This window comes from Oncorhynchus kisutch, linkage group LG4 (genome assembly GCF_002021735.2).
Source record: "Oncorhynchus kisutch isolate 150728-3 linkage group LG4, Okis_V2, whole genome shotgun sequence".
Taxonomy (NCBI): domain Eukaryota; kingdom Metazoa; phylum Chordata; class Actinopteri; order Salmoniformes; family Salmonidae; genus Oncorhynchus; species Oncorhynchus kisutch.
The window spans coordinates 40,218,548-40,243,194 of record NC_034177.2 but is presented as its reverse complement, the minus strand read 5'-3'; the positions used below and the strand labels follow the sequence as shown (position 1 = coordinate 40,243,194).

The 24,647-nt window shown below is 43.7% G+C and overlaps 2 protein-coding genes across 4 annotated transcripts in view; one reads left to right on the top strand and one right to left on the bottom strand.

Moving 5' to 3' along the window:
• eea1 (early endosome antigen 1) overlaps positions 1 to 20,915 on the top strand; it is a 49,508-nt gene extending 28,593 nt beyond the window's left edge. For all 3 annotated transcript variants that reach the window (XM_020480995.2, XM_020480994.2, XM_031822935.1), the window contains 19 exons: positions 312 to 650; positions 893 to 1,042; positions 1,673 to 1,792; positions 2,119 to 2,322; positions 3,200 to 3,400; positions 3,614 to 3,727; positions 4,248 to 4,403; positions 4,594 to 4,733; positions 6,557 to 6,887; positions 7,221 to 7,322; positions 7,508 to 7,702; positions 7,785 to 7,967; positions 8,362 to 8,547; positions 10,775 to 10,906; positions 11,379 to 11,564; positions 13,409 to 13,647; positions 14,171 to 14,291; positions 14,634 to 14,732; positions 15,199 to 20,915. In XM_020480995.2, the coding sequence (XP_020336584.1) occupies positions 312 to 650; positions 893 to 1,042; positions 1,673 to 1,792; positions 2,119 to 2,322; positions 3,200 to 3,400; positions 3,614 to 3,727; positions 4,248 to 4,403; positions 4,594 to 4,733; positions 6,557 to 6,887; positions 7,221 to 7,322; positions 7,508 to 7,702; positions 7,785 to 7,967; positions 8,362 to 8,547; positions 10,775 to 10,906; positions 11,379 to 11,564; positions 13,409 to 13,647; positions 14,171 to 14,291; positions 14,634 to 14,732; positions 15,199 to 15,321 (3,321 nt within the window). In that variant the 3' untranslated portion in view covers positions 15,322 to 20,915. The remainder of the gene's footprint in view (positions 1 to 311; positions 651 to 892; positions 1,043 to 1,672; positions 1,793 to 2,118; positions 2,323 to 3,199; positions 3,401 to 3,613; positions 3,728 to 4,247; positions 4,404 to 4,593; positions 4,734 to 6,556; positions 6,888 to 7,220; positions 7,323 to 7,507; positions 7,703 to 7,784; positions 7,968 to 8,361; positions 8,548 to 10,774; positions 10,907 to 11,378; positions 11,565 to 13,408; positions 13,648 to 14,170; positions 14,292 to 14,633; positions 14,733 to 15,198) is intronic.
• Positions 20,916 to 21,055: 140 nt separating this feature from the next.
• The window catches only part of LOC109889519 (pleckstrin homology domain-containing family G member 7), a 35,763-nt gene continuing 32,171 nt past the window's right edge, over positions 21,056 to 24,647 (bottom strand). Inside the window, exon 17 of the mRNA XM_020480992.2 lies at positions 21,056 to 21,647. Coding sequence (XP_020336581.1) covers positions 21,543 to 21,647 — 105 coding nt within the window. The 3' untranslated portion in view covers positions 21,056 to 21,542. The remainder of the gene's footprint in view (positions 21,648 to 24,647) is intronic.

Here is a 24,647-nt window from a genome sequence, read left to right as displayed (position 1 = left end):
TTTACAAGGGGTTCTTACACCTTTTAGCAGATTGCCCCTCATGCTTATCCGTTCAGTGTATCCGTTTCTGTCTTTCAAAACATTCTGAAACACCAGTTCTCTTCACAACCTGTTAATATATGCCATTTAGCTGACTTTTATCCAAAGCAACTTACGTAACTTATGTTAGCGTATACATCTATGTGTTTGTGATGTTCTCTGCCAGAGTTGTACCCATGACCTTGGTGTTGCTAGCGCCATCGTCTTACCGACGGAGCCGCACAGGACCGTAATCACTAGCTAATCACTTTACCCCCTCTGGTTCCCTCCAGATGCTTTCAGAGAAGCTGCTGCGCAGGGAGAAGGAGTTTCAGGAGCTGGAGGAAGGCCTGAGGGCCGAGCAGGTCTCCAAGAAGACAGCCCAGGCCAGCCTGCACCAGAGGGAGCTGGAGGTGCAAGAGCTCCAGGCCCGGGCAGTGAGTGCCGAGGCCAGCCTGCAGAGAGCCCAGGCAGAGCTGGGGGAGCGGGGGGAGGAAGCCGGGAGGCTCCGAAGGGAGTTGGCTGAGCTGGAGGCCAAGCACAGGGAGGTGAAGACTGAGAGGAAGCAGCTGCAGCAGCAGAGGGAGGAGAGGGAGAGCCAGGGCCTGGCGCAGCAGAGTGAGATCTGCCAGGTTAGTGAGTAACACATGCACACGGTCAGACACCAATAACCTACGTGTCAGACACTCACCCATGACTATAACCATACACACACACACGCGCGCTTGAATGAGAGATGCGCACAGGCAAACTCATGCACACACACAGGTCAGACACACAAGTCTTTGCTGATCAATGATACTGTATGTTAGGTATAAGCCTTCCAATCTTCCTCCCGTCTTCTTCCCATCCTCTTCCTCCCCCTGTGTTGTAGCTGCATGCTAAGCTGCTGGAGGCAGAGCGGCAGCTGGGGGAGGTGCAGGGCCGTCTGAAGGAGCAGAGGCAGCTCTCTGGGGAGAAACTAAAGGACCGCGAGCAACAAGCCGCCGACCTGCAGATCAAACTGTCCCGCTCAGAGGAACAGGTAGGGACACCACATGAGTTCCGTATAGGATGGGTATAGACAGAATTACTGGAACGGACATTCCCATTTAAAGGGATACTTAGGGATTTTGGCAATGATCCTCAGAGGCAGATTAACTTGTGGATACCATTTGTATGTCTCTCTGTACAGTATGAAGGAAGTTAGAGTTTTGCGAGCCAATGCTAACTAGCGTTAGTGCAATGACTGGAATTCTATGGATATCTGCTACAGACTTCCAGTCATTGCGCTAACGCTAGTTAGCAATTGCGCTAGTTAGCAACTTCCTTCAAACCGCACACAGAGACATACAAATGGTATCCACAAGTTAATCTGAGTAGATAAAGGGCCTCGTTTCCAAAATCCCCAAATATCCCTTTAAATCCATGTTCTCTGATGGGTGGACCAGCGGTCATATTGACCATGTATTTCTCTGGGAGCGGTAAAGTTGAACAGAGACCGATACTGTTATATGATGGATATTGACATAGGAGGACCCGGGATTGTTGCACAAGGTCTTTTATAGACTGGCCTGCCTATTAAAAGTGACTCTCTATAGGTGGGGGTTCAGAATGAGGCCATAAACAGAGCTACTGTATTGGGTTTGACCTCTGCATGTGTGTCTTGCTTTAGTTGAAGGAGAACAGCAGTAAGACATTGGACCTGCAGCACCAGCTAGAGAAAGCTAAGCAGCAACACCAGGAGCTCCAGGGCCTGCAGCAGAACACCAACACCAAGCTCAGAGAGGCACAGGTACTACCGGACATGTCAACATAGCAGTTCAAGAAAAGTATTTTGTCAGTACAACTCACCTCTTTCACTGTGTAGAATCTATGTGAAGTGATTCTCAGCACCAGAAAACCCACCACGCATTAGTACAAGGTCGCATTTACTAGGGCACACCTTAGCAAAACGGAAAACAACATTTCTTGTTGGACAAGTCCATGTCGTCCCACCCTCTTTCAGTCTATGTCTTTTCCTGTCTGATGCCTAATGAACATGACTAAGGACTTCTGCTTAGAAAGTGCTTCGGTTTGTTTGACTCTTCTCCCTCTGCCACTTTGTCCCTGGCCTGTTAGAATGACCTGGAGCAGGTGCTGCGTCAGATCGGGGACAAGGACCAGAAGATCCAGAACCTGGAGGCCCTGCTGCAGAAGACCAAGGACAGCGTGAGTCAGCTGGAGGCCGAGAGGGAGGACCTGGTGGCCAAGATCCAGGCCGGGGAGGGAGAGACGGCTGTGCTCAACCAGCTTCAGGAGAAGAACCACACACTACAGACGCAGGTAGGGCTGGGCGGTAAACCGTATTTGACTATATATGGTATTGATGCACGGACCGGTTTGGATATTTACTTTACCTCACATAACATTATTTCAATGTTTGGTTTGTTAAATGTAATATTCATGTCATAACTGAGTGATGAAACAAAACAAAAAAAGGGTGGCAATCTTCTGTTCTTACCACCAGTAAGAAACTAACAGTAGAGAACTGCTAATGTGCTAGCAAGAGCTGCACACATGTACTTTTTTGGCATGAATAGTGCCTGTGAGGCAGCGCTGGTGCCAAAAAGCACCATAGAAATCAGCACAATGCCCCTTGTGGCGAAAGTAAGAACTGCCATTGAATCCATAAAAAAATACTACTTATTTTTGGCTGAACAGTATAAAACAATCAGCAGAAAGAATGGATTATGCACTACTCATGAAGCGGTACAAGCAAGATCCACGTGCCCACATGCACAGACAGACGTGTACACACACACAAAACAGAGCACACACGTAATGCAGTACGGTGATCCGTAGAAGTGTGTTGTTCAATTCATGTGCATAGGTGTAAATTTATCCAGTGTAGATACGTATAGATTGCATGTGGATTACTGTTGCAGTGCTATTTGGGTTGTTAATTAGATTCATTCCGACATTTCTTAATTTCTTTAAACTTTTTGGATTATGTGTGTTGTTTTGTATTACTGCACTGTTGGAGCTAGAAAACACAAGCATTTCACTGCACCTGCGATAACGTCTGCAAATCTGTGTACCGAACCAATAAACTTTGATTTGCTTTGAGGTAGTGTTAACCACAGTAAAAACATACAGTGGCCTAATCATGATCTGAGAAACAACTAATTGTCTTGCTGTCTTTCTGTTTTGGGGGCTATAGGTCACACACCTGACAGACAAACTGAAGAACCAATCGGAGAGCCACAAGCAGGCCCAGGACAACCTCCACAAGCAGGTGCAGGAGCAGAAGACCCTTCTGCGGGCGGCACAGGACCAAGTCCAGGCTGTGGAGACCTCTATAAAGGAAGTGAACACCCAGCTGACCGAGAGCAGGGAGAAGGTGGCCCAACTGGACACACAGGTAGGGTGAATGGACTGATGGATGGATAAATATTCTACCTCCCTCTTTACCCTTGACTGGAGAGAGGCACAGACAGAAGTGGCTGAGCTGGGGGTCGAACCCCCGTCGCCAGACGGTCATGTGAAAGAGTGTTAACCACTCAACCATAGGGTTAAGAGCGTTTATCACTCAGCCAGATTCTGGCACTGAAAAGTTGTGCTGTTGTTTCCCCAGTTGAAGGCTAAGATCGAGATGCTGCTGTCGGCCGAGGCAGCCAAGGCAACCCAGAGAGTAGACCTGGAGAACCACCTGGATACAGCCCAGCATGCACTGCAGGACAAGCAGCAGGTCAGCCATAGTTTCTATGTCTGAGGTCAGCTCACTCATAGTACTGCAGGCTGAGATGGGTGACGTCAGCAGAATAGACTCATACTAGATGAACATCTGATCTACCACCATACTCCATACTCCTTAGGTTAGCTAGTTAGCGCGGTGAGGGCTAATCGCGTTTCATTCGGTGACGTCACTCGCTCTAAGACATTGAAGTAGTTATTTCCCTTGCTCTGCAAGGGCCGGCTTTTGTGGAGCGATAAGTATCAATTCTTCAAGGGTGCCCAGGTAGGGGTGAGGAGAGAGACGGAAGAAATACTGTTACACTAGGCCCCATTCCAATTCTTTAAAAGTAAATCCTTCCTTCCTTCCTTGAAGTAATCACTGATTAGACAGGACAGGGGAATGTCATGTGGTGGAGCCCTTGTATTCTCCTGTCCAATCATGTCTAGTCAATGATTACTTCAATGAAAGAAGGATGCGCTTTTAGAGAATTTGAATGAGGCCCCCAGTAACCTCATCTCTTCTGTCCTTATAGGAGCTGAGTAAGAGCCTGGCGTGTGTGGAGGAGCAGGGCCAGAGGCTGCAGGCGAGACAGGAGCAGTGTGGCCAGCTGGAGGCCAGTCTGAAGGAGGTCAAAGACGAACTACTGATCTCAGAACAGCGCTTAGAGCAGCTGGAGGTGCGGGCCAAGGTCAGTTAAATGCACGCACGCACTCACACACACATTCGATTTTTGTTTATTACGATATGAAGGGGTTTAGCTCATACACACATCTTGGAATCAGGGTTGTAGTAGAAAGTCACTGTGAGGTCACTGAATTGGCTGTGTGTGTGTTTGTGTGTGTGTGTGGCTGTGTGTGATCTTTGTGCGTGTATGACAGAAAGCGGAGGCGGAGGGGGTGGAGCTGCGTGCTGACAGGAAGCAGGCCCAGCAGGAAGTGCAGAAGCTCCAGAAGCAGGGGTCGGAGGTCAAGGGAAAGCTGAAGGAGCTGGGTTGCCTATTGGAGACTGAGAAGTCTGGGTGAGAACTTACTGCATCTTCTTTATGCTGTCACAGTCAGGTTACCATGCCAATGGACACTACAGGGTCAAAGTTCATTCGGAAAGAATTCAGACCCCTTCATTTCCCCCCCCACATTTTGTCACATTACAGCCTTATTCTAAACTGGATTAAAAAAAAATCCTCATCGATCTACACACAATACCCCATAATGACAAAGCGAAAACAGGTTTTTAGAAAGTTTTGCGTATTAAAAATAAAAAACGGATACCTTATTTACATAAGTATTCAGACCCTTTGCTATGAGACTCAAAATTGAGCTCGGGTGCGTCCTGTTTCCATTGATCATCCTTGAGATGTTTCTACAATTTGATTGGACCTGTGGTACATTCAATTTATTGGAAATTATTTGGAAAGGCACACACCTGTCTATATAAGGTCCCACAGTTGACATTCCATGTCAGAGCAAAAACCAAGCCATGAGGTTCAAGGAATTGTCCGTAGAGCTCCGAGACAGTATTGTGTCGAGGCACAGATCTGGGGAAGGGCACCAAAAAAGGTATGCAGCATTGAAGGTCCCCAAGAACACAGTGGCCTCCATCTTTCTTAAATGGATGAAGTTTGGAACCACCAAGACTCTTCCTAGAGCTGGCTGCCCGGGCAAACTGAGCAATGGGGGCAGAAGGGCCATGGTCAGGGAGGTGACCAAAAACCTGATGGTCATTCTGACAGAGCTCTAGAGTTCCTCTGTGGAGATGGGAGAACCTTTCAGAAGGACAACCATCTCTGCAGCACTCCACCATTCATGCCCTTATGGTAGAGTGGCCAGACGGAAGCCACTCCTCAGTAAAGGGCACATGACAGCCCACTTGGAGTTTGCCAAAAGGCACCTAAAGGACTCTCATACCATGAGAAACTAGATTCACTGGTCTGATGAAACCAAGATTGAACTCTTTGGCCTGAATGCCAAGCATCACATCTGGAGGAAACCTGACACCATCCCAACAGTGAAGCATGGTGGTGGCAGCATCATGCTGTGGGGATGTTTTTCAGCAGCATGGACTGGGAGACTAGTCAGGATAGAGGTAAAGATGAACAGAGCAAAGTACAGAGAGATCCTTGATGAAAACCTGCTCCAGAGCACTCAGGACCTTAGACTGGGGTGAAGGTTCACCTTCTAGCAGGACAACGACCCTAAGCACACAGCCAAGACAACGCAGGAGTGGCTTAGGGACAAGTCTCTGAAAGTCCCTGAGTGGCCCAGCCAGAGCCCGGACTTGAACCCGATCGAACATCTCGGGAGAGACCTGAAAATAGCTGTTCAGCAACACTCCCATCCAACCTGACAAAGTTTGAGAGGATCTGCAGAGAAGAATAGGAGAAACTCCCCAAATACAGGTGTGCCAAGCTTGTAGCGTCATACCCAAGAAGACTTGAGGCAGTAATTGCTGCCAAAGGTGCTTCAACAAAGTACTGAGTAAAGGGTCTGAATACTTATGTAAATGTGATATTTCAGTTAACTTTTTTAGACATTTGTTAACATTTCTAAAGCTGTTTTTGCTTTGAGTAGATTGATGAGGAAAAACAGTTGAATCAATTTTAGAATAAGGCTGTAAGGTAACAAAATGTGGGAAAGGTAAAGGGGTCGAATCTCGAACTGCACTGAATCATCTCCCGACGACAAGGAAAATGACCGTTGCAGCAGCAGTCTATAGACAGTACACCTGAGTATAAATTAAATTAAATGTAGTTCTGGCCATCGACTATAAACCAAGCTTATTTCCTTATTGTTAGTCATTGTACCACATCCAGTACTCTTTGTGACCGGTCTCTGCTTCTCTCAGAGCTGCTGCGTTACAGGTGGAGCTGAAGAGAAAAACCTCCTCCCTGAGTGACACGCGACAGCAGCTGGAGCAATGTGAGCAGGAGAAGACCTCCCTCCAGGCCAACTTGGACAAGCTAGCCCAGGAGGGGCAGGCGCAGCAGGCAGAGCTGGACAGGAAAGCCCAGGGCTTGGCCAGAGAGCTCCAGACGGCCCAGCAGGAGAAGGAGGCCCAGGGGAAAGAGCTGGTGGCGGTCAAGGATGGCCTGGCTAAGGCCTCCAAAGCCATGAAGGACAGCCAGATCCAGCTGGACAAGGAGAGGAAGAGCAGCAAGGCAGTTCTGGAGGAGAAGGTGGGTTTAATGTGGTGTAGCGTGGTAGACCTCCATGTGGAAGGCACAGACAGCAATGTGAAGGAGTCAGGAAGCTACTTGGGCCCATATTCATAAAGTGTTACAGAGTGGGAATGCTAATATACCGTCGGATCAGTTTTGCCTTTTTAGATCATAATGAATAAGATTACATGACCGGATCCGAGATCCACACTCCTACTTTTTAAGGGCCCTTTTCTTATAGAATTGTATTTGTCAGTGTTATCAGCCGAAGTCTCTTAGACTCTAGGCCAAATCCAACATTAAATATATCTGTGTTAACGTGAAAATGTCTTGAATGTGTTCCTGTTTTAGGAGAAGTCCCATGAGAAGGCCAGACGAGAGCTGCTGAAGGCCACAGAGGCCACCACCAAGGAGATGGCAGAGGTCAAAGGGCAGCTGGATAAGATCAGAGAGGTAAGAAGCCCATAGGCATGACTACATGGTCCCATTCATTTTGCACCTGAGCTTGTCCAATAGGAAACGCATAATTTTTGTTTCAGTTGCAAAATGTTTTGCTATGGTGTGCCCTAATTAACATGACCCAGATACCTATTGTCCATGCTCTCACAATGGGTTCTATTTTGTGTCTGCCTTTGCAGGTAGAAAAAGGGCTGAATATGCAGCTGACTGCGTTAACAGAGCAACACACCAAGACCCAGGAGGCCCTGAAAGAGAAGGAGAAGCGGGTGCAGCAGCTACAGGCACAGCTGACGACAGCCCAGGGGTCCTTCAGCCAGGAAAAGAAGAAGCTGGAAAGCCAAGTGACCGAGCTGCAAGGATCACATGCCAAGAAGGTAAGATGACATGCATGCACATACACACACACACACTTCATTCCATGTATTTTCCATGTTTTGGACTAAATGTGTGTTCCAGGCTGAGGAGGAGGGTCATCTGAGGGAACAGGTGTCAGGCCTCGGCCAGGATTTGAGCTCTGAGAGGACCAGGACCACTGAGCTGCAGGAGGTTCTAGAGCAGAGTCAGCTAGGCCTGGTCAAGCTGCAGTCTGACTACTATGGCAAGGAGTCAGAGTTGTCATCTCTCAGACAGGACCTCAAGGTGGGTGGGAGACCATGCAAGCATAGAAGTATCCTTACTCGAACGGGAATCCACATTCAATTATATTTCAATGGAGGGAGGTTGGGGTCAGTGGGAGTTAAACAGGAAGAGTCATTGTGTGAGAAAAAAATATGTGAGAAGACAAAGGCAGTTAAGAGGAATCAATGGAGATACCAAAGACCGTGTCAGACCGCATGTACATATTGATCATGATCTGACGTGTCTGGCTAATGGTCTACCAGGACACCGTAAATCAAAGCCTTTTTGACATAATGCTAATCTAATTTGAAAGTGTGGTATGCTCATAAACCTGCCGAGTGTGTGTGTGTGTGACCCGTGTTTTCTGTGTGTATGTACTGTATGTGACCCATGCCTGTGTATACCCTCTGTCTAGTCGTCTGAGGAGAGGCTGACCCTGTCCCAGGAGGAGTTATCTGCTAACCGGATCCAGCTGACTGGTCTGGAGGGGCAGGTGCAGGCGGTAAAAGCTGCCAGGGCCTCCCTGGAGCAGGAGCTGGCTAAACGGGACCAGAAGCTTGGCCAGCAGGAGACGGCCCTCAAAGAGTTGCAGAAACAACAGGTTGATTGATTTTATTCACACACAGTACATGCAGACCCAGGGTCCTGCTCCAAGGTTCCCCTGTCCTTATAATCATATCGGTTATGAGATCCAGGAGGGAACACATTATTGTTTCACTTGGGGGTATCCCATTTAGTTTTGTGTAATGAATCTCTTGTTATAATTGTTGTACATCTAATTCCAACCCATAGCCAGAACTAGGGTTGCAAAGCTACCGGTAATTTAGGTCATTATCAGAGACTGTCAATCTATCATCATTTTGGTAATTTATACTTTAACAACTTTTAAAATGTATTCAAATATAGTATTCATTTTTTATATTGGTGTTTGTATTGTCCATGAGTTTCTGGTAGATACAGTTGGGCAAAAAAGTATTTTGTCAGCCACCAATTGTGCAAGTTCTCCCACTTAAAATTATGAGAGAGGCCTGTAATTTTCATCATAGGTACACTTCAACTATGACACACAAAATGAGAAAAAGAAATCCAGAAAATCACATTGTAGGATTTTTTATGAATTTATTTGCAAATTATAGTGGAAAATAACTATTTGGTCAATAACAAAAGTTTATATCAAATACTTTGTTATATACCCTTTGTTGGCAATGACAGAGGTCAAACATTTTCTGTAAGTCTTCACAAGGTTTTCACACACTGTTGCTGGTATTTTGGCCCATTCCTCCATGCAGATCTCCTCTAGAGCAGTGATGTTTTGGGGCTGTTGCTGGGTAACACGGACTTTCAACTCCCTCCAAAGATTTTCTATGGGGTTGAGATCTGGAGACTGGCTAGGCCACTCTAGGACCTTGAAATGCTTCTTACGAAGCCACTCCTTCATTGCCCGGGCAGTGTGTTTGGGATCATTGTCATGCTGAAAGACCCAGCCACGTTTCATCTTCAATGCCCTTGCTGATGGAAGGAGGTTTTCACTCAAAATCTCACGATACATGGCCCGATTCATTCTTTCCTTTACACGGATCAGTCGTCCTGGTCCCTTTGCAGAAAAACAGCCCCAAAGCATGATGTTTCCACCCCCATGCTTCACAGTAGGTATGGTGTTCTTTGGATGCAACTCAGCATTCTTTGTCCTCCAAACACAACGAGTTCTATTTTGGTTTCATCTGACCATATGACATTCTCCCAATCTTCTTCTGGATCATCCAAATGCTCTCTAGAAAACTTCAGACGGGCCTGGACATGTACTGGCTTAAGCAGGGGGACACGTCTGGCACTGCAGGATTTGAGTCCCTGGCGGCGTAGTGTGTTACTGATGGTAGGCTTTGTTACTTTGGTACCAGCTCTCTGCAGGTCATTCACTAGGTCCCCCCATGTGGTTCTGGGATTTTTGCTCACCGTTCTTGTGATCATTTTGACCCCATGGGGTGAGATCTTGCGTGGAGCCCCAGATCGAGGGAGATCAGTGGTCTTGTATGTCTTCCATTTCCTAATAATTGCCCCCACAGTTGATTTCTTCAAACCAAGCTGCTTACCTATTGCAGATTCAGTCTTCCCAGCCTGGTGCAGGTCTACAATTTTGTTTCTGGTGTCCTTTGACAGCTCTTTGGTCTTGGCCATAGTGGAGTTTGGAGTGTGACTGTTTGAGGTTGTGGACAGGTGTCTTTTATACTGATAACAAGTTCAATCAGGTGCCATTAATACAGGTAACTAGTGGAGGACAGAGGAACCTCTTAAAGAAGAAGTTACAGGTCTGTGAGAGCCAGAAATCTTGCTTGTTTGGAGGTGACCAAATACTTATTTTCCACCATAATTTGCAAATAAATTCATTAAAAATCCTACAATGTGATTTTCTGGATTTTTCTTTCTCATTTTGTCTGTCATAGTTGAAGTGTACCTATGATGAAAATTACAGGCCTCTCATCTTTTTAAGTGGGAGAACTTGCACAATTGGTGGCTGACTAAATAATTTTTTGCCCCACTGTAGGATCATGTTTTAAAGCTTGCCATGCAATTTTTTAAAATTTTAAAATCGTATGTAATTCTTTCATATTTTACATGTGATAAGGCCAGAGATGATTTCAAACACCTGTGATAATCTGAAGTACCCAAAGGGGATTAAAATCCTTGAAAGATACCACAATTCTGTTAGTTTAATGGGGAACTTAGAAACTTTTCAGTAATATACCTTCCCTTTGCAACCCTAGTCACAGCATCATGTTTTGGGGACTTTGATCAATCTCTGATGCCATCCCACCCCCTCCCCCACCTAGGGTATGACGCAGGAGGAGCTACAGAAGGAGAGGAGCAGAGCAGAGGAGCTGAGCCAGACTAAGGCTGCCCTGGAGAAGAACACAACCAGACTGGGCTCTGAGCTGAAGGCACTCGGGGAGAGGAGTGACAAGGTGAGGCCCTCCTTAGGATGATGCATTTATTAATCCCTTATTTTGCTTTACGGAGTGGTCCTCGATCTGGGATCATTGAACAGGTCACAGGTATAGTCACTCCATTGAGTGAAATGGGGAGGGGTTGATTCTGAATTGAGCCAACTGAATACCATATCAACCCCTATCCTCCAGGTACTCCTATAGATCTAAGATGATTGGATAGGTGTTAGCAAAATCGCCACAATTCCACCTGACCTCTGAGGACAAGATGGAACTGCTATCATATTGCTTATACAAGTGGTCCCCAACCAGGGGTACTTGGCCTATCCATAAGGGGTACTCATGAGACCATAGGTCTACTGCTAAAATGCACATCCGTGTGTACTTCAGGGGTACTCGGGGCAGAGCAAAATTCAGTTGGTGGTACAGTAACCAAAAAAGGTTGGGAACCTCTGGCTTACACCTATCAATTTCACCCTCTTCCCCCCAGGAGTTGATGGAGCTGCGGGAAGCCAAGCAACTGTTGATGCAGCAGAAGCTGGAGATGCAGGGCCGGGTGGAAGAGGTGCAGGCAGCCCTGGAGCAGGAGAAGACCCTGCACCAGGCCACCAGAAACAGTGTTACCCAGAGAGAGGAGAAGCTACGGGCAGAGACCCAGGAGATCCAGGCCCAGCTGGTACGCTGAGTCGCTCACCAACCTAATAATTCAGACCTGGACTTTTTCCACATTTTGTTACGTTACAGCCTTATTCTAAAATGAATTAAATCGTTTTTTTCCCCTCAATCTTCAAACAATGTCCCATAATGACAAAGCAAAAACAGGTAAAAAAATAAATAATAATAATTCAAAAGAACTACAACTACACTGAAATATCACATTTACATAAGTATTCAGACCTTTTACTCAGTGCTTTGTTGAAGCACCTTTCGCAGCGATTACAGCCTTGAGTATTCTTGGGTATGAAACTATAAGCTTGGCACACCTGTATTTGGGGAGTTTCTCCATTCTTCTCTGTAGATCCTCTCAAGCTCTGTCAGGTTGGATGGGAGTGTTGCTACACAGCTATTTTCAGGTCTCTCCAGAGATGTTCGATCTGGTTCAAGTCCGGGCTCTGGCTGGGCCACTCAAGGTCTTTCAGAGACCTGTCCCGAAGCCTGTGTTATGTGCTTAGGGTCGTTGTCCTGTTGGAAGGTGAAACTTGGACCCAGTCTAAGGTCCTGAGTGCTATGGAGCAGGTTTTCATCAAGGATCTCTCTGTACTTTGCTCTGTTCATCTTTCCCTCTATCCTGACTAGTCTCCCAGTCCCTGCCGTTGAAAATCATCCCCACAGCATGAGGCTGCCACCACCATGCTTCACCGTAGGGATGGTGCCAGGTTTCCTCCAGACGTGACACTTGGCATTCAGGCCAAAGAGTTCAATCTTGGTTTCATCAGACCAGAGAATCTGGTTTCTCATGGTCTGAGAGTCCTTTAGATGCCTTTTGGAAAACTCCAAGCGGCTGTCATGTGCCTTTTACTGAGGAGTGGCTTCCGTCTGGCCGCTCTACCATAAAGGCCTGATTGGTGGAGTGCTGCAGAGATGTTGTCCTTCTGGAAGGTTCTCCCATCTCCACAGACGAGCTCTGTCAGAGTGACCATCGGGTTCTTGGTCACCTCCCTGACCAAGGCCCTTCTCCCCCGATTGCTCATTTTGGCCGGGAGGCCAGCTCTAGGAAGAGTCTTGGTGATTCCAAACTTCTTCCATTTAAGAATGATGGAGGCCACTGTGTTCTTGGGGACCTTAAATGCTGCAGAAATTTTTTTTGGTACCCTTCCCCAGATCTGTGCCTCAACCCTCAACACACAAACCTGTCCGTACCGGAGCGGAGCGGAAAATTCCTTTGACCTCATGGTTTGTTTTTTACTCTGACTTGCACTGTTAACTGTGGGACCTTTATATAGACAGGTGTGTGCCTTTCCAAATCATGTCCAATCAATTGAATTTACAACAGGTGGTAAATCAAGTTGTAGAAACATCTCAAAGATGATCAATGGAAACAGGATGCACCTGAGCTCAACTTGGAGTCTCATTGCAAAGGGTCTGAATGCTTATGTAAATAAAGTATTTGTTTTACATTTTTAATACATTTGCAAAAATATCTAAAAAACTGTTTTTGCTTTGTCATTATTGGGTATTGTGTGTAGATTGATGAGCAAAAAATTAATTGTATCAAATTTAGAATAAGGCTGTAAGGTAACAAAATGTGGAAAAAGTGAAGGGGTCTGAATACTTTCTGAATGCACTGTACATGTGATGATTGACATTTTAATGCTATTTGCTGGTGGAAATGTATCATATGTACAGTCACTCTACTAACAGAAAACACTTACCAGCCCTTAGTGCTTTTACGTGCTGTGTTTCACTGTGTGATGTTGTCTTTTAGGTATTGTCACTCAGATGTGTTGTAGAGCTCCTGTAGGTGTGGCATTTCTCCTCTAGACTTCTAAATACCCTGTTCTCCCTCGCTCGCCTCCCCAGGCGTCAGAGCGTAATGCTCATGAGGGGCAGGCGAAGCGGGGAGAGGAGGCGGAGGTGCGGCTGGGCCTGCAGGTGACGGCGCTCAACGAGAACGTGGCTACGCTGAAGAGGGAGTGGCAGGAGAGTCAGCGGCACTGCGGCGAGCTGGAGAAGCAGACGGATGAACTGCGGGGCGAGATCGCCGTGCTAGAGGCCACCGTGCAGAACAACCAGGATGAGAGGCGCACGCTGCTGGAGAGGTGAGAGAGAGGGTAGTGGGTGTGAAGTTGTCTCCAGAATGACTGTGTGGTGTGTTTATACCAGAAACTACCTTGAAGCAGGAAATCGCCTAGATCTACCCTTGTGGGTGTCTTCGAAACAAAAGGGGAAGTTGGCTGGGTTTTATTACGTTTATTTAACTAGAGTCCGTTAAGGACAAATTCTTATTTCGAATGGCGGCCTGGGTTTAACGGCCTTGTTCAGGGGCAGAAAGACAGATTTTTACCTTGTCAGCTCGGGGATTCAATCCAGCAACCTTTCGGTTACCGGCCCAACACTCTAACCACTAGGCTACCTGACAGGATAGGCTAATTGATTTCCGGTAGTTTGACTGCTAGAAGTCGTGCTGTCATTATAACCTCCCTGTGATGCAGTTGAAGTTGCTTTGGAGGTGACTAGTGCTTTGATTTATTTTCTCTCGCTCTCCCTCTTTCCCCTTTTTCTCTCCTCCTATGGTAGCTTTTAGCCTTCAATCATTTTGACTCTGTTATGGCTGTGTTTCAGGTGTGTGAAGGGTGAGGGGGAGATGGAGAAACTGCAGGCCAAAGTAGTGGAGATGAGGAGGAAACTGGATGATACGACAGCCGCCATGCAGGAGCTGGGCAGAGAAAACCAGTCACTACAGGTAACAATACAAGATACTTAACACCACGTTACGCACCTATTAGGACTTCAGATGCATCGTTCTTTATGACCTGTAGCTGAACTCTGTCTTTATTAAGCACAATACGGAGTCCACATCCATGGAGTCCAATGACCAATCATTATGTAATTGTATTCATCTCATTTAATAGGCTGTTATCGAGTTATGGATGACACAATAGACTCTGCGGCTTCGAACTCTGTAGGACGAATAGCTCGTCAATAGAGCTGTGTGTGTTGGGAGTGTGCATGCGTGTTAGTGGAGCTTGTTTTCATGCTGTGTGTAAGTAGGTGCTCTAACCCCTCTCCTTGTCCCCGTCTGTAGATAAAGCAGTCACAGTCTCTGACCAGGAAGTGGGCAGAGGACCACGAGGTACAGAACTGCATGGACTGTGGGAAGGGCTTCTCTCTCGCCATTAGGAAGGTGAGTTGTATTACACGGCGGTCTGTTCATTTGGGTTGTGTTCATTAGGGCAGATCTTTTTGCAACAGGAATGTTTAGCAACAAAGTATTCATGTTTCTTATTGGACAAGTTCAGGTAGTCCCTCCCTATTTCAGTTCATTTTCTTCTGTTTGCTGCCTTATGAACACGACCATTGTAAATGTTGGAGGAGCCACAAAGGAATTCACAAAAGTGTTAACTGCTGTGCAGAGCCGTGGTTGAATGATAATGCTCCCAACACATGTACAAATCTCCTCACCAGTGACCGGTGTTCCATCCCCCTGTCCACCCTTCCCACTATTTCTCCCACTTACCTCTGTGTCTTTCTGATTTCCGAACTGTCTCAATAAAGTTCAAATACATAGAGAACAAAATAGTCGGCATAGCCTGACTGCCCATCCTCCTAACTGACTCTCTCTACTCCCCAACTCTGACTCCCCCTTGCAGCACCACTGCAGACACTGTGGCAACATCTTCTGTGCAGAGTGCTCCGCCAAGAACGCCCTCATACCCTCATCCAAGAAGCCTGTGCGGGTTTGTGAAACATGCTTCGAAGATCTCCAGGCCTGACACCCCTCCCGCCCCCTCCCCCCAGTAGCCCAGCAACGGCATGTCTCATGATGTCCATTTTCTATGTGCATTCATCTGGACTGAGGAACCAACACCAGTCTCTCTGTGAACCCCATTGGACCATGTGAAGCAAACATACCTACTGAGCTTTGGAGAGGAGTAACCTGGTGATGGGAGTGCAGAAGAAGTGGCCAGTCACTATAGGGGCCGATGGAGGTCACACAAGAAGATGGGAACATAATGAAAGAAGCACTGCAGACATTTCTGAGCTATGTGATGGAATAGGCCGCATCTGTATAGTGCCTTTGCTGCTCCTGACCTGAAGTCGACATGTCAGTCAGTCGGACAGAGTATGGTAACAGGGAGAGCTCAACAGCACCATCCATTACTCCACACATCTAGCTAGAACGGCGGCCATCTTGGTTTGGCATTGTTTTCATCTTGAGCATTAACAAGACAGTTGACTGTAAGTTGGGTCTTGAAGGGTTGTACCGACTAACGGGTTAAGTTAACGAAAGGATATAGTTACCTTGAAAGGTGGAAAGCAGTGGTTCTTTGTTTTAGAAGTATTTTGTTCACGACCAAAGAATGTCTAACTGGAGTCCAACAGTCCTGAGAGATGGCCATGATGTGAGGCTAAATGGAAAGCCTGGATTTTTCATACCTTTATTTCGTTTCAATTACTTTTTAAATCTAGCTGAAAGCTTTGACTCATAAGGTCATACATTTTTATCAAGAATTCAGACATGCTTGATATACATCAGAATGTTGTATTTTTTTTTCAATGCTGCTCATCTATCTACAAAACGGAAATCACTTTTTTTGTTTTTCACTGTCCACGTGGTTGGTTGCATGTGCTTTTTCTGTCGCCTGTATCCCATTCAACATCATGACTACTGCAGGGGTTGTGTGGGCTCTGCTTTGAAGCAGCAGCAATAACTGTCCACGTGGATCTGGTCTGTGTGTGTATATGTGGTGCTTTAGGAATGAATGTGTATCAGTATGTGTAGGGGCTGCAGTGTTGTCAGTCTGCATGGTGACTGTTTAAACCTTCTCTTTAAGACACTTTTGTACATGTCAATGTTGATTTACACTAATTGCTAACTCTTTACAACCCGTCAAAAACAGCACTGATAACACTTTTTAAAAATCTGGTCCTCATTCAAGTATTTTTTGGGTGATTCTCATGAATCTGTAGCAAATATCAACTATCATTCTGAAGACAAAGTCCAGTTTTTGGCAGTCTTATTTGAAATAAAGTTTTCACCCCAAATTCTCATTACCGAAATGCATCTGTATTCAATTCTGAGGTAATTGTATACTAGTTGAAGTGGACATGTCTCATTACCATAACACTTTCAAGTTTCTGTAAAAACTCTCTAAAATGTTTTAAAATAAACTTTTATTCACTCATGATGCATCATCTTGAGCAGGGTTTCCCAAAGTCTGTCCTGGGGCCACCCCCCAGTGCACGTTTTGGTTTTTGTCCTAGCACTATACAGCTGATTGAAATAATCAAAGCAAACGAGCTCCCAGAGGTGGCCTCAGGACCGACTTTGGGAAACCCTGATCTAGGGGTTTAACTTTAACTGAGCAGTTAAAGTTAATTTATCCACTTTTATATGCCTTCAGAATGGGGTTCTTATTCTCAAACAACCCCTTTACCCCACTTGGTCTTCTCAATACTGATTTGGCTAAAAAGCTCAAATTGGGAAAAATCAGAACCATTACCTTAAACATGGAGCCATGAATGGGCTTTAGTGATGTGGTCAATTGTTTGACTCATAATGACTGTCTCCTATTATTTGCAGAATGAGCCAAGGGCCTCTCATTACCAAAACAAATGTCTCAATAAATATGGGGTGTAAAAACCCTGTTTTAAATTACTTTTAAGCCACGATCATCAGTTTGTGTTTCAGCAAAGAGTAACCCCACCACAAAGGAGAATATCCCCAATTTTGACATGTACCTGTTTTTCACACTTACCTATACTGTTGTTTAATATCCCAAGACAGTTGTCGTTACACGTATTTAGATGCTTTATAGGCATATTGTGTTATGCCGTTTGCCCATAGGATCCCTTTCAATCCAGAAATACATCTTTAATATCCACGTCCTAATACACCAATATTACCTGTAAAGACCTTGGAGAAGTATTTTTTTGCAGTTACGTTTAAGTCCGCTTTTGAAAATGCATGTATATAATTACAGTACTTCTACTGAAATAAGTGCTATTTTAGTCCGTTACACTAAGATCAGTGATTTTAGTACTATGCAAGGATTATTTGGGATTAACAAATGATGAAACTGATTTGTTGGGTTACTGAATCTCTGGTAGAGATCAGTACAGGTTTTTCAATGGCAAATTATGCAACACTAATTTCCGAAACCTGCTCATCATTACCGTAATGCGGAAATATTAGGACACATTTATGCAATTGTGTCTTAATCTGATGTGTACGTAAATTAAATTAAATAATTTGAATGTATACAAAAGTTATTGATTTAAAAAGGTTTATGGTAATATTTCCCGAAATACATTTTAAATGTTTAACTCAGGCCTTTTCATTAGGGAAGCAATGTTAAAAATATTATAAATTGATTTGTTTCACTTTTTGGGAGTTTAAAAAGTGTTGCGGTAATGAGAATTGTTGCATTGGTAGTTGTAAAACGCATTATCTGATCAAAAAACAAGACAGGAAAGTACATATTCTAATCTCGGTGATCCAAGAGGACATTTTATTTTTTAAATGTCAGTTTCATGAGAATGACTCTAAAAACAGTGCCTTCAGAAAGTATTCACACCCCTTGGGATTTTCCACATTTTGTTGTTATAAAGTGGGATAAAAATATTTATTTGTATTTTTTTGTCAACGATCTGTCAAAGTGGAAGTAAAATTCTAACGTATGTAAAAACAATTATGAAAAATAAAACTATCTTGATTACATAAGTAAAGAACCCTGAGTCAATACATGTTAGACTCACCTTTGGCAGCGATTAAAGCTGTGAGTCTTTCTGGGCAAGTCTCTACGAGCATTACACACCTGAATTGTATAATATTTGCTCAGTGTTCTTTTAAAAATGATTCAAGCTCTGTCAAGTTGGTTGTTGATCATTGCTAGACTGCCAATTTAAGTCAAAACTGTAACTAGGCCACACAGGAACACTCAATGTCATCTTGGTAAGGAACTCTATATATTTAGCCTGGTGTTTTAGGTTATCGTCCTGCTGAAAAGTGAATGTCTTCCAGTGTCTATTGGAAAGCAGACAACTTGGTTTTCCTCTAGGACTTTGCCTGTGCTTAGCTCTATTCCATTATATTTGTATCCTAAAAAAACTCCCTAGTCCTTGCTGAAGATTAGCATACCCATAACATGATTCAGCCACCACCATGCTTGACAATATGAAGAATGGTACTCAGTGATGCATTGTTTGATTTGCCCCGAACATAACACTTTGTATTCAGGACAAAGTTAATTTGCCACATTTTTTGAAGTTTTACTTAAGTCCCTTATTGCAAAACAGGATGCATGTTTTGTAATATATTTATTCGGTACAGGCTGCCTTTTCACTCTGTCATTCAGGTTAGTATTGTGGAGTAACTACAATGTGGTTGATCCATCCTCAGTTTATCACAGCCATTAAACTCACTGTTTTAAAGTCACTTTCCTTCCTCTCCGGAAACAGAGTTAGACCCGTGTATCTCTGTAGTGACGGGGTATATTGATGCACCATCCAAAGTGGAATTCATAACTTCACCATACTCAACGGAATATTCAATGTCGGCTTTATTTTTTACCCATCATGAAATAGGTGTCCTTCATTGCGAGGCATTGGAAAACCACCCTGGTCTTTGTGGTTGAAATTCACTGCTCAACTGGGGTCCTCACTGATAATTGTATGTGTGGGGTACAGAGATGAGGTAGTCATTCAAAAATCATGTTAAACACATTGTACAGAGACCATGCAACTTATGTAAATGGTTCAGCACATTTTTACTCCTTAACTTATTTAGGCTTGCCATAACAAAGGGGTTGAATACTTGACATTTCAGCTTGTAATTTAAAAAAACCTAATTCCACTTTGAAATGATGGGGTATCGTGTGTAGGCCCGTGATTAACTCAATACAAATACATTTTAAATTTAGGCTGTAACACAATGTAAAGAGTCATGGTTTGTGAATATTTTCCGAAGGCACTGTACTGATTTGAACTGCTCCTGCACTGTCTGGTCAATCCACAGTAAATGACAAAGGCTCTTAGTTGAAAGACTGCCATGTTATTGTGAGTGACTTGGTCAGCCGTCTGGCTTCTGGTTTGCTGTATGTCTACATGTCGGGCTGGCTGTCCATCTAGCTCAGGGTTTCCCAATCCCCCCCGGACTGTGTCTGCCTAGCTGTGTCTGCCTAGCTGTGTCTGCCTAGCTGTGTCTGGCTAGCTGTCTTTGAAGGCCTGAACACCTTTTTCTTTCAATGCCAGTCCTCCCTCTACTCTGGGTTCAAGAGGTCATTCTCAAACACTTGGCATTGTACCATATCATTTTGATCAAGTAGACTCCTGTGTCGTTAGCATCCATTTCTGCATTACATTGGTTTAGTCTACCTCAGATTGGCACAGGCACTTAAATAGCACTATGGTTAACCTGAAAGATTCTTCTTTCCCTGTTGTTCAGATCAGGTTTCTCAGCTTGCTGGATGCATTTAATATTGTGGTTGTCACGAAGGCCAAGAGATTTGCGGTCTAGGCCGTGCCTCATCATATTCTGGGTTAAGAGCCGTTACAGGCGCAGCCTGTGCCAAGTATCTGCCCACTAACTCCACCCTTATAGTTGAAAAGTGGTCACCAACCCTGGTCAAAAACCTGCCCCTCTAACTCTGTCATAGGGTTTACCATCTTATTGTACAACATTGTCACTTACTAATACCAAGGCTGTAGTCATTATCTTTGTAACATGTTAACACTTGCGTGTGTATAAAGAAGTGTCGACAAATGTAATGTAAAAAAAGTCTTACTGAATGGCACTACACAAATTAATCTGGGTTGTTTCACGTGGATGCCGGCCGTCGTCATGCATGATATCGATTGTCTTGTTCATTCCTCGTCCACTTTAGAGGATATCATAGCACCGTTTATATACTTTAGAAAGTCGTCCTTCCTCATTTCCTTCAGGTAAGCACAAATCTAAGTGGATGGATAGATGAAAGGAAGGTTAACACTCACTTCCACCCATCTGTAACTTCAAGGAAGGATACATTTCTGGTGTATTGCAACAGGGCCCCGTGTGTAGCTTTTGTGCCTGAAAGAGTCACGTTACCCTGCATTCGTCAACCAATGGTTGCATGCCATGTCAGACTGACATGTAAAACATCTATTCAGGCATTGTAAGATCTGTCATGCATCAGCAACGTCTAAGCTCTGAAACGCAGTCCTTGTTTGTCATGGTGACCGTCGGGAACCCTGTGTTCCCTTGGACCACTGACTACCTGTCCTGGAAGAAGGGATGTGTGTCTGATTAAGGAAAGACAATTTGACTAGATGTACCATTTATTTTCTAATTTTCCATCATGACTAAATAAAAGGGGTCTGTATTTTCCTTTGTGTGTGTATACCAGTGTGTTAACTAGTTATCTATGATTTTTCACCCACTGGGGTAATAATGACATGGGTCAGTTGTACTGTTAGCCACATTACCACATTTTGAGTGAATGTATTCAGCAACACAGGACAAAATCATCATTTCTCATTATCAACAATTTATTGTCATCTTATGGTACCACAATGCACTTTCAAAGCAAACATGAATTTTACAAATTATCCTGCTAATACTTTACAACGGCTTAGGCGGAGACACAGTAATAGTCCTTGTCTAGGGCAGTGGTCACCAACCCTGGTACTGGAGAAATTCACCAGGAGTGCAGGTTTTCATTCCAGCACCTGATTAAACTAATCAAAGGTCTCGACAACTAGCTAGTTTAATCAAGTGCATTTGTGCTGGTATGTACTTAGAACCTGCATACGTATACCCCTTTCACACTACAGACTAACTGAGCCAAGCCAAGTTGTACTGGGCTGGCCTGGTTACATATCCACCACAATTCTAGAACTCTGCTAGAAAGGACAGCGTGAAAAGAAAATCTTAGCCACCTATGGTTCAGGACCTATAGTGGGAGGCCCCAGAAGCAGTATTTGTGGTCCCCTGTTGTAGTGAACGTCAGATGGCTCAGATCTGGGAGGACTCTACCCACAGTGAGGAGCTCTTCACCCGGGGAGGCTGCTGAGAATTCAGTGTCGTCACTGCACCCTCTATCTCTGACATCCACACCCTCTGGAAAGGAACACATTTTTGTTAATTAACAATCTATGGCAATTATACTTGAATTTATATTTATACTTTCATTTATACTTGAATAACTTTATTTTATTGTATGTATTAATATGGACAAAGAAATGTACGAGTTTCTAGTAGATAGACCAGATGGTTCAAGAGAAGGTTATTTTCAATGACCTCTAACTCAACCAACTAGACTTTACAGTTGTGATGCTAAAACATTGATAAATACATGGTCAGAAATTATATCTCATGGATTCACTATGCCCAGATTCAGACCAGAGTGATGCGCGTGTAAATGGGGAGTTCCTTTTTGTGCACTTCTCTGCATATTCTGACCTTGAATTTAAGTATGAAAATAGCATGCTATTCGTTTGGGGTGGAGATCTAAGAAATTAAAAAGGTGTGGCGGAGGTATTTTGACCTCGTCTTAATTCCACCACCTTTACACGCAAGGAAACCATGAATGAGGTTGAGCGAACCTGCCCGATCTAAGTGGAAAAGGAATATTTGTTTCAATACAAATAATAGCATTCTCCACGCACTGTGATGTAATAATAAGAGCTAGCTAAATAAGAGCTAGGTAAATGAGTAATCCGTTTGGAGAGGATGGAAAATACACACAGCAATTGTTTTAGATGATTTTTCCTGATGATCCCTGGAGATGAATGTGAAAACAGCCATATGGAAGCAAACTGAAAATCAGAACATGTATTTGCAGCCCCTTTTCCACAACGAAATAGGCTATAAATAGCCGTGTCGTTATTCAGAATTGTGTGTCCTCAATTTGATGCCTGCGCTTTAGAATGTTTTAATTATAGCCTATGGTTTATAGCCTATGGTTTATAGCCTATGGTTTATAGCCTATGGTTTATAGCCTATGGTTTATAGCCTATGGTTTATAGCCTATGGTTTATAGCCTATGGTTTATAGCCTATGGTTTATAGCCTATGGTTTATAGCCTATGGTTTATAGCCTATGGTTTATAGCCTATAGTTTATAGCCTATGGTTTATAGCCTATGGTTTATAGCCTATGGTTTATAGCCTATAGTTTATAGCCTATGATTTATAGCCTATGGTTTATAGCCTATTATTTTCTGTTTTATGTGACAATTTGTATTATGTTATATTAGCTACTATCAGCAGGCACCAACATACATTTCTAACTGTCACTTTAGTGTTAGCTTTACTTCAATTTAACTTTATTTTCACATTCCATTCACCTTTCTTTCCTCTGTCACATCCGTGTAGTTGTTCCTGAGGGTGGCTAGCATTAGTGGATCATATTAGACTAATGTTGTGCAATGTGGGACATTATGGCATTGACCACACGCAGCAGGTTAAACCTGGAGCACAGTTCACGACGACTGGACCGTTGTCATTACAGTTCAATGATTAGAGTAGATTTATAGGACTTGTTCAACCCTTATTGTAAACTTTTTTTCCACCTTCCAATATTTCATGGATTGAACTTGAATGACAACTTTCAGGATAAATCAAACCACTTTTTAATTCCTTAATATATTTAGTGCGTAAAGGCTCTCCAAACCTGTTTTTTTTTTGTCATACATGCTTTCCTAACCACAAACGTTGCCTAAATAATCTACACAATCAGAGTATTTTTTACATCTACCAGTTTGTGTTGAAACGGAGATGAATATGCATATATTATTTACATGGCTTTATTTAACTTGGCAAGTCAATAACAAATGCATTGCCTATCAAGAGGCAAAAGGCCTACTGTGGGGATGGGGGCTGGGATGAAAAATGTAGGACAAAAACATCACAACAAGAGACACCACAACACTCCATACAACAACAAACATGGCAGCAACACAACAACATGGCATTAGCACAACATGTTAGCAGCACAAACATTGTTAGACACAGACAACAGCACAGAGGACAAAATGGCAGACAACCCAATAAATCACGTGAAGCAGCCATGTGTCAGTAAGAGTGTCCATGATTGAGTGTAGAGATGGAGAAAACTGTCCAGTTAGTGTTTTTTTTTTGCAGCAAACTGATGCCTATTTTCCGAAATTGTTCTCAATGTATCCCAATTTTTTTTTTAAAAGGTACACCATTAAGATAGATGCACTGACAACCCTATTGAATGAAAACTCCAAGAGAAAATCTGTTGGCCACATTTATTCAGTGTGCAGAAGGGAATCATGACTGCAAAGTGTGTTATGCACCTGCACAAGGTAAGTCTGAATACCAACTAGTGAGAAGTGTGTAGGAAAGGTATAACTTCCTAAGTTGGAATCGGGACATAAATTGCTGGTTTATATTACGGATAATGTTTTACAGTTTAGTCTTATTTTAATAATCTTATTTTCCATGTGACAAGGCCAGAGAGAGACAGCAGTGACAATATGAAGTACCCAAAAGGGCCACTAGATGTCTCATGATAGACTACCTAAAATCATTGAAAAGTTTGAAAAATTCAGGTAATTTACTGGTAAACTTTCAACGTTTCCAGTAATTTACCCACCCTTTGCAACCTTACTCATGCCTAGTAATGAAGGAAATTCCACCTAATTTAGATGTGTCAAAGAGCAAGGTGACTCGGACAGTATTGGAATACAGACTTCTCTGCTAGTGTCCGATCATCTGATGACCAACTAGTGCTGAGCGATTAACCAAAATGTAGGTTATTTTTCGTTTTTTAAACTAATTGACTTAAGTCTGTTCAATTATTTGAATTCCATTTCGTTCATTAAATCAGATTAAGCCTGAACTGTGCAATGTAGTAGGGAGTTGTAGTTTCCAATACACCAATATTTTGCAAAGTTTGGTGCAAAGAAATCATGACAATAATCCATTGCGCGCCCTCTTAAACTTGTCCATCTGTGCGTAGCAAGACAGAACAAGCAATCGATATGGATAGAAAGCAGTTAATTGGAGAGCCTGAAAATACATGACCTTGATTGTTGGTATTCAGCAGTCATAAAATGATGCCTTATTTACTTTGAATAACTACAAAAGTAGTG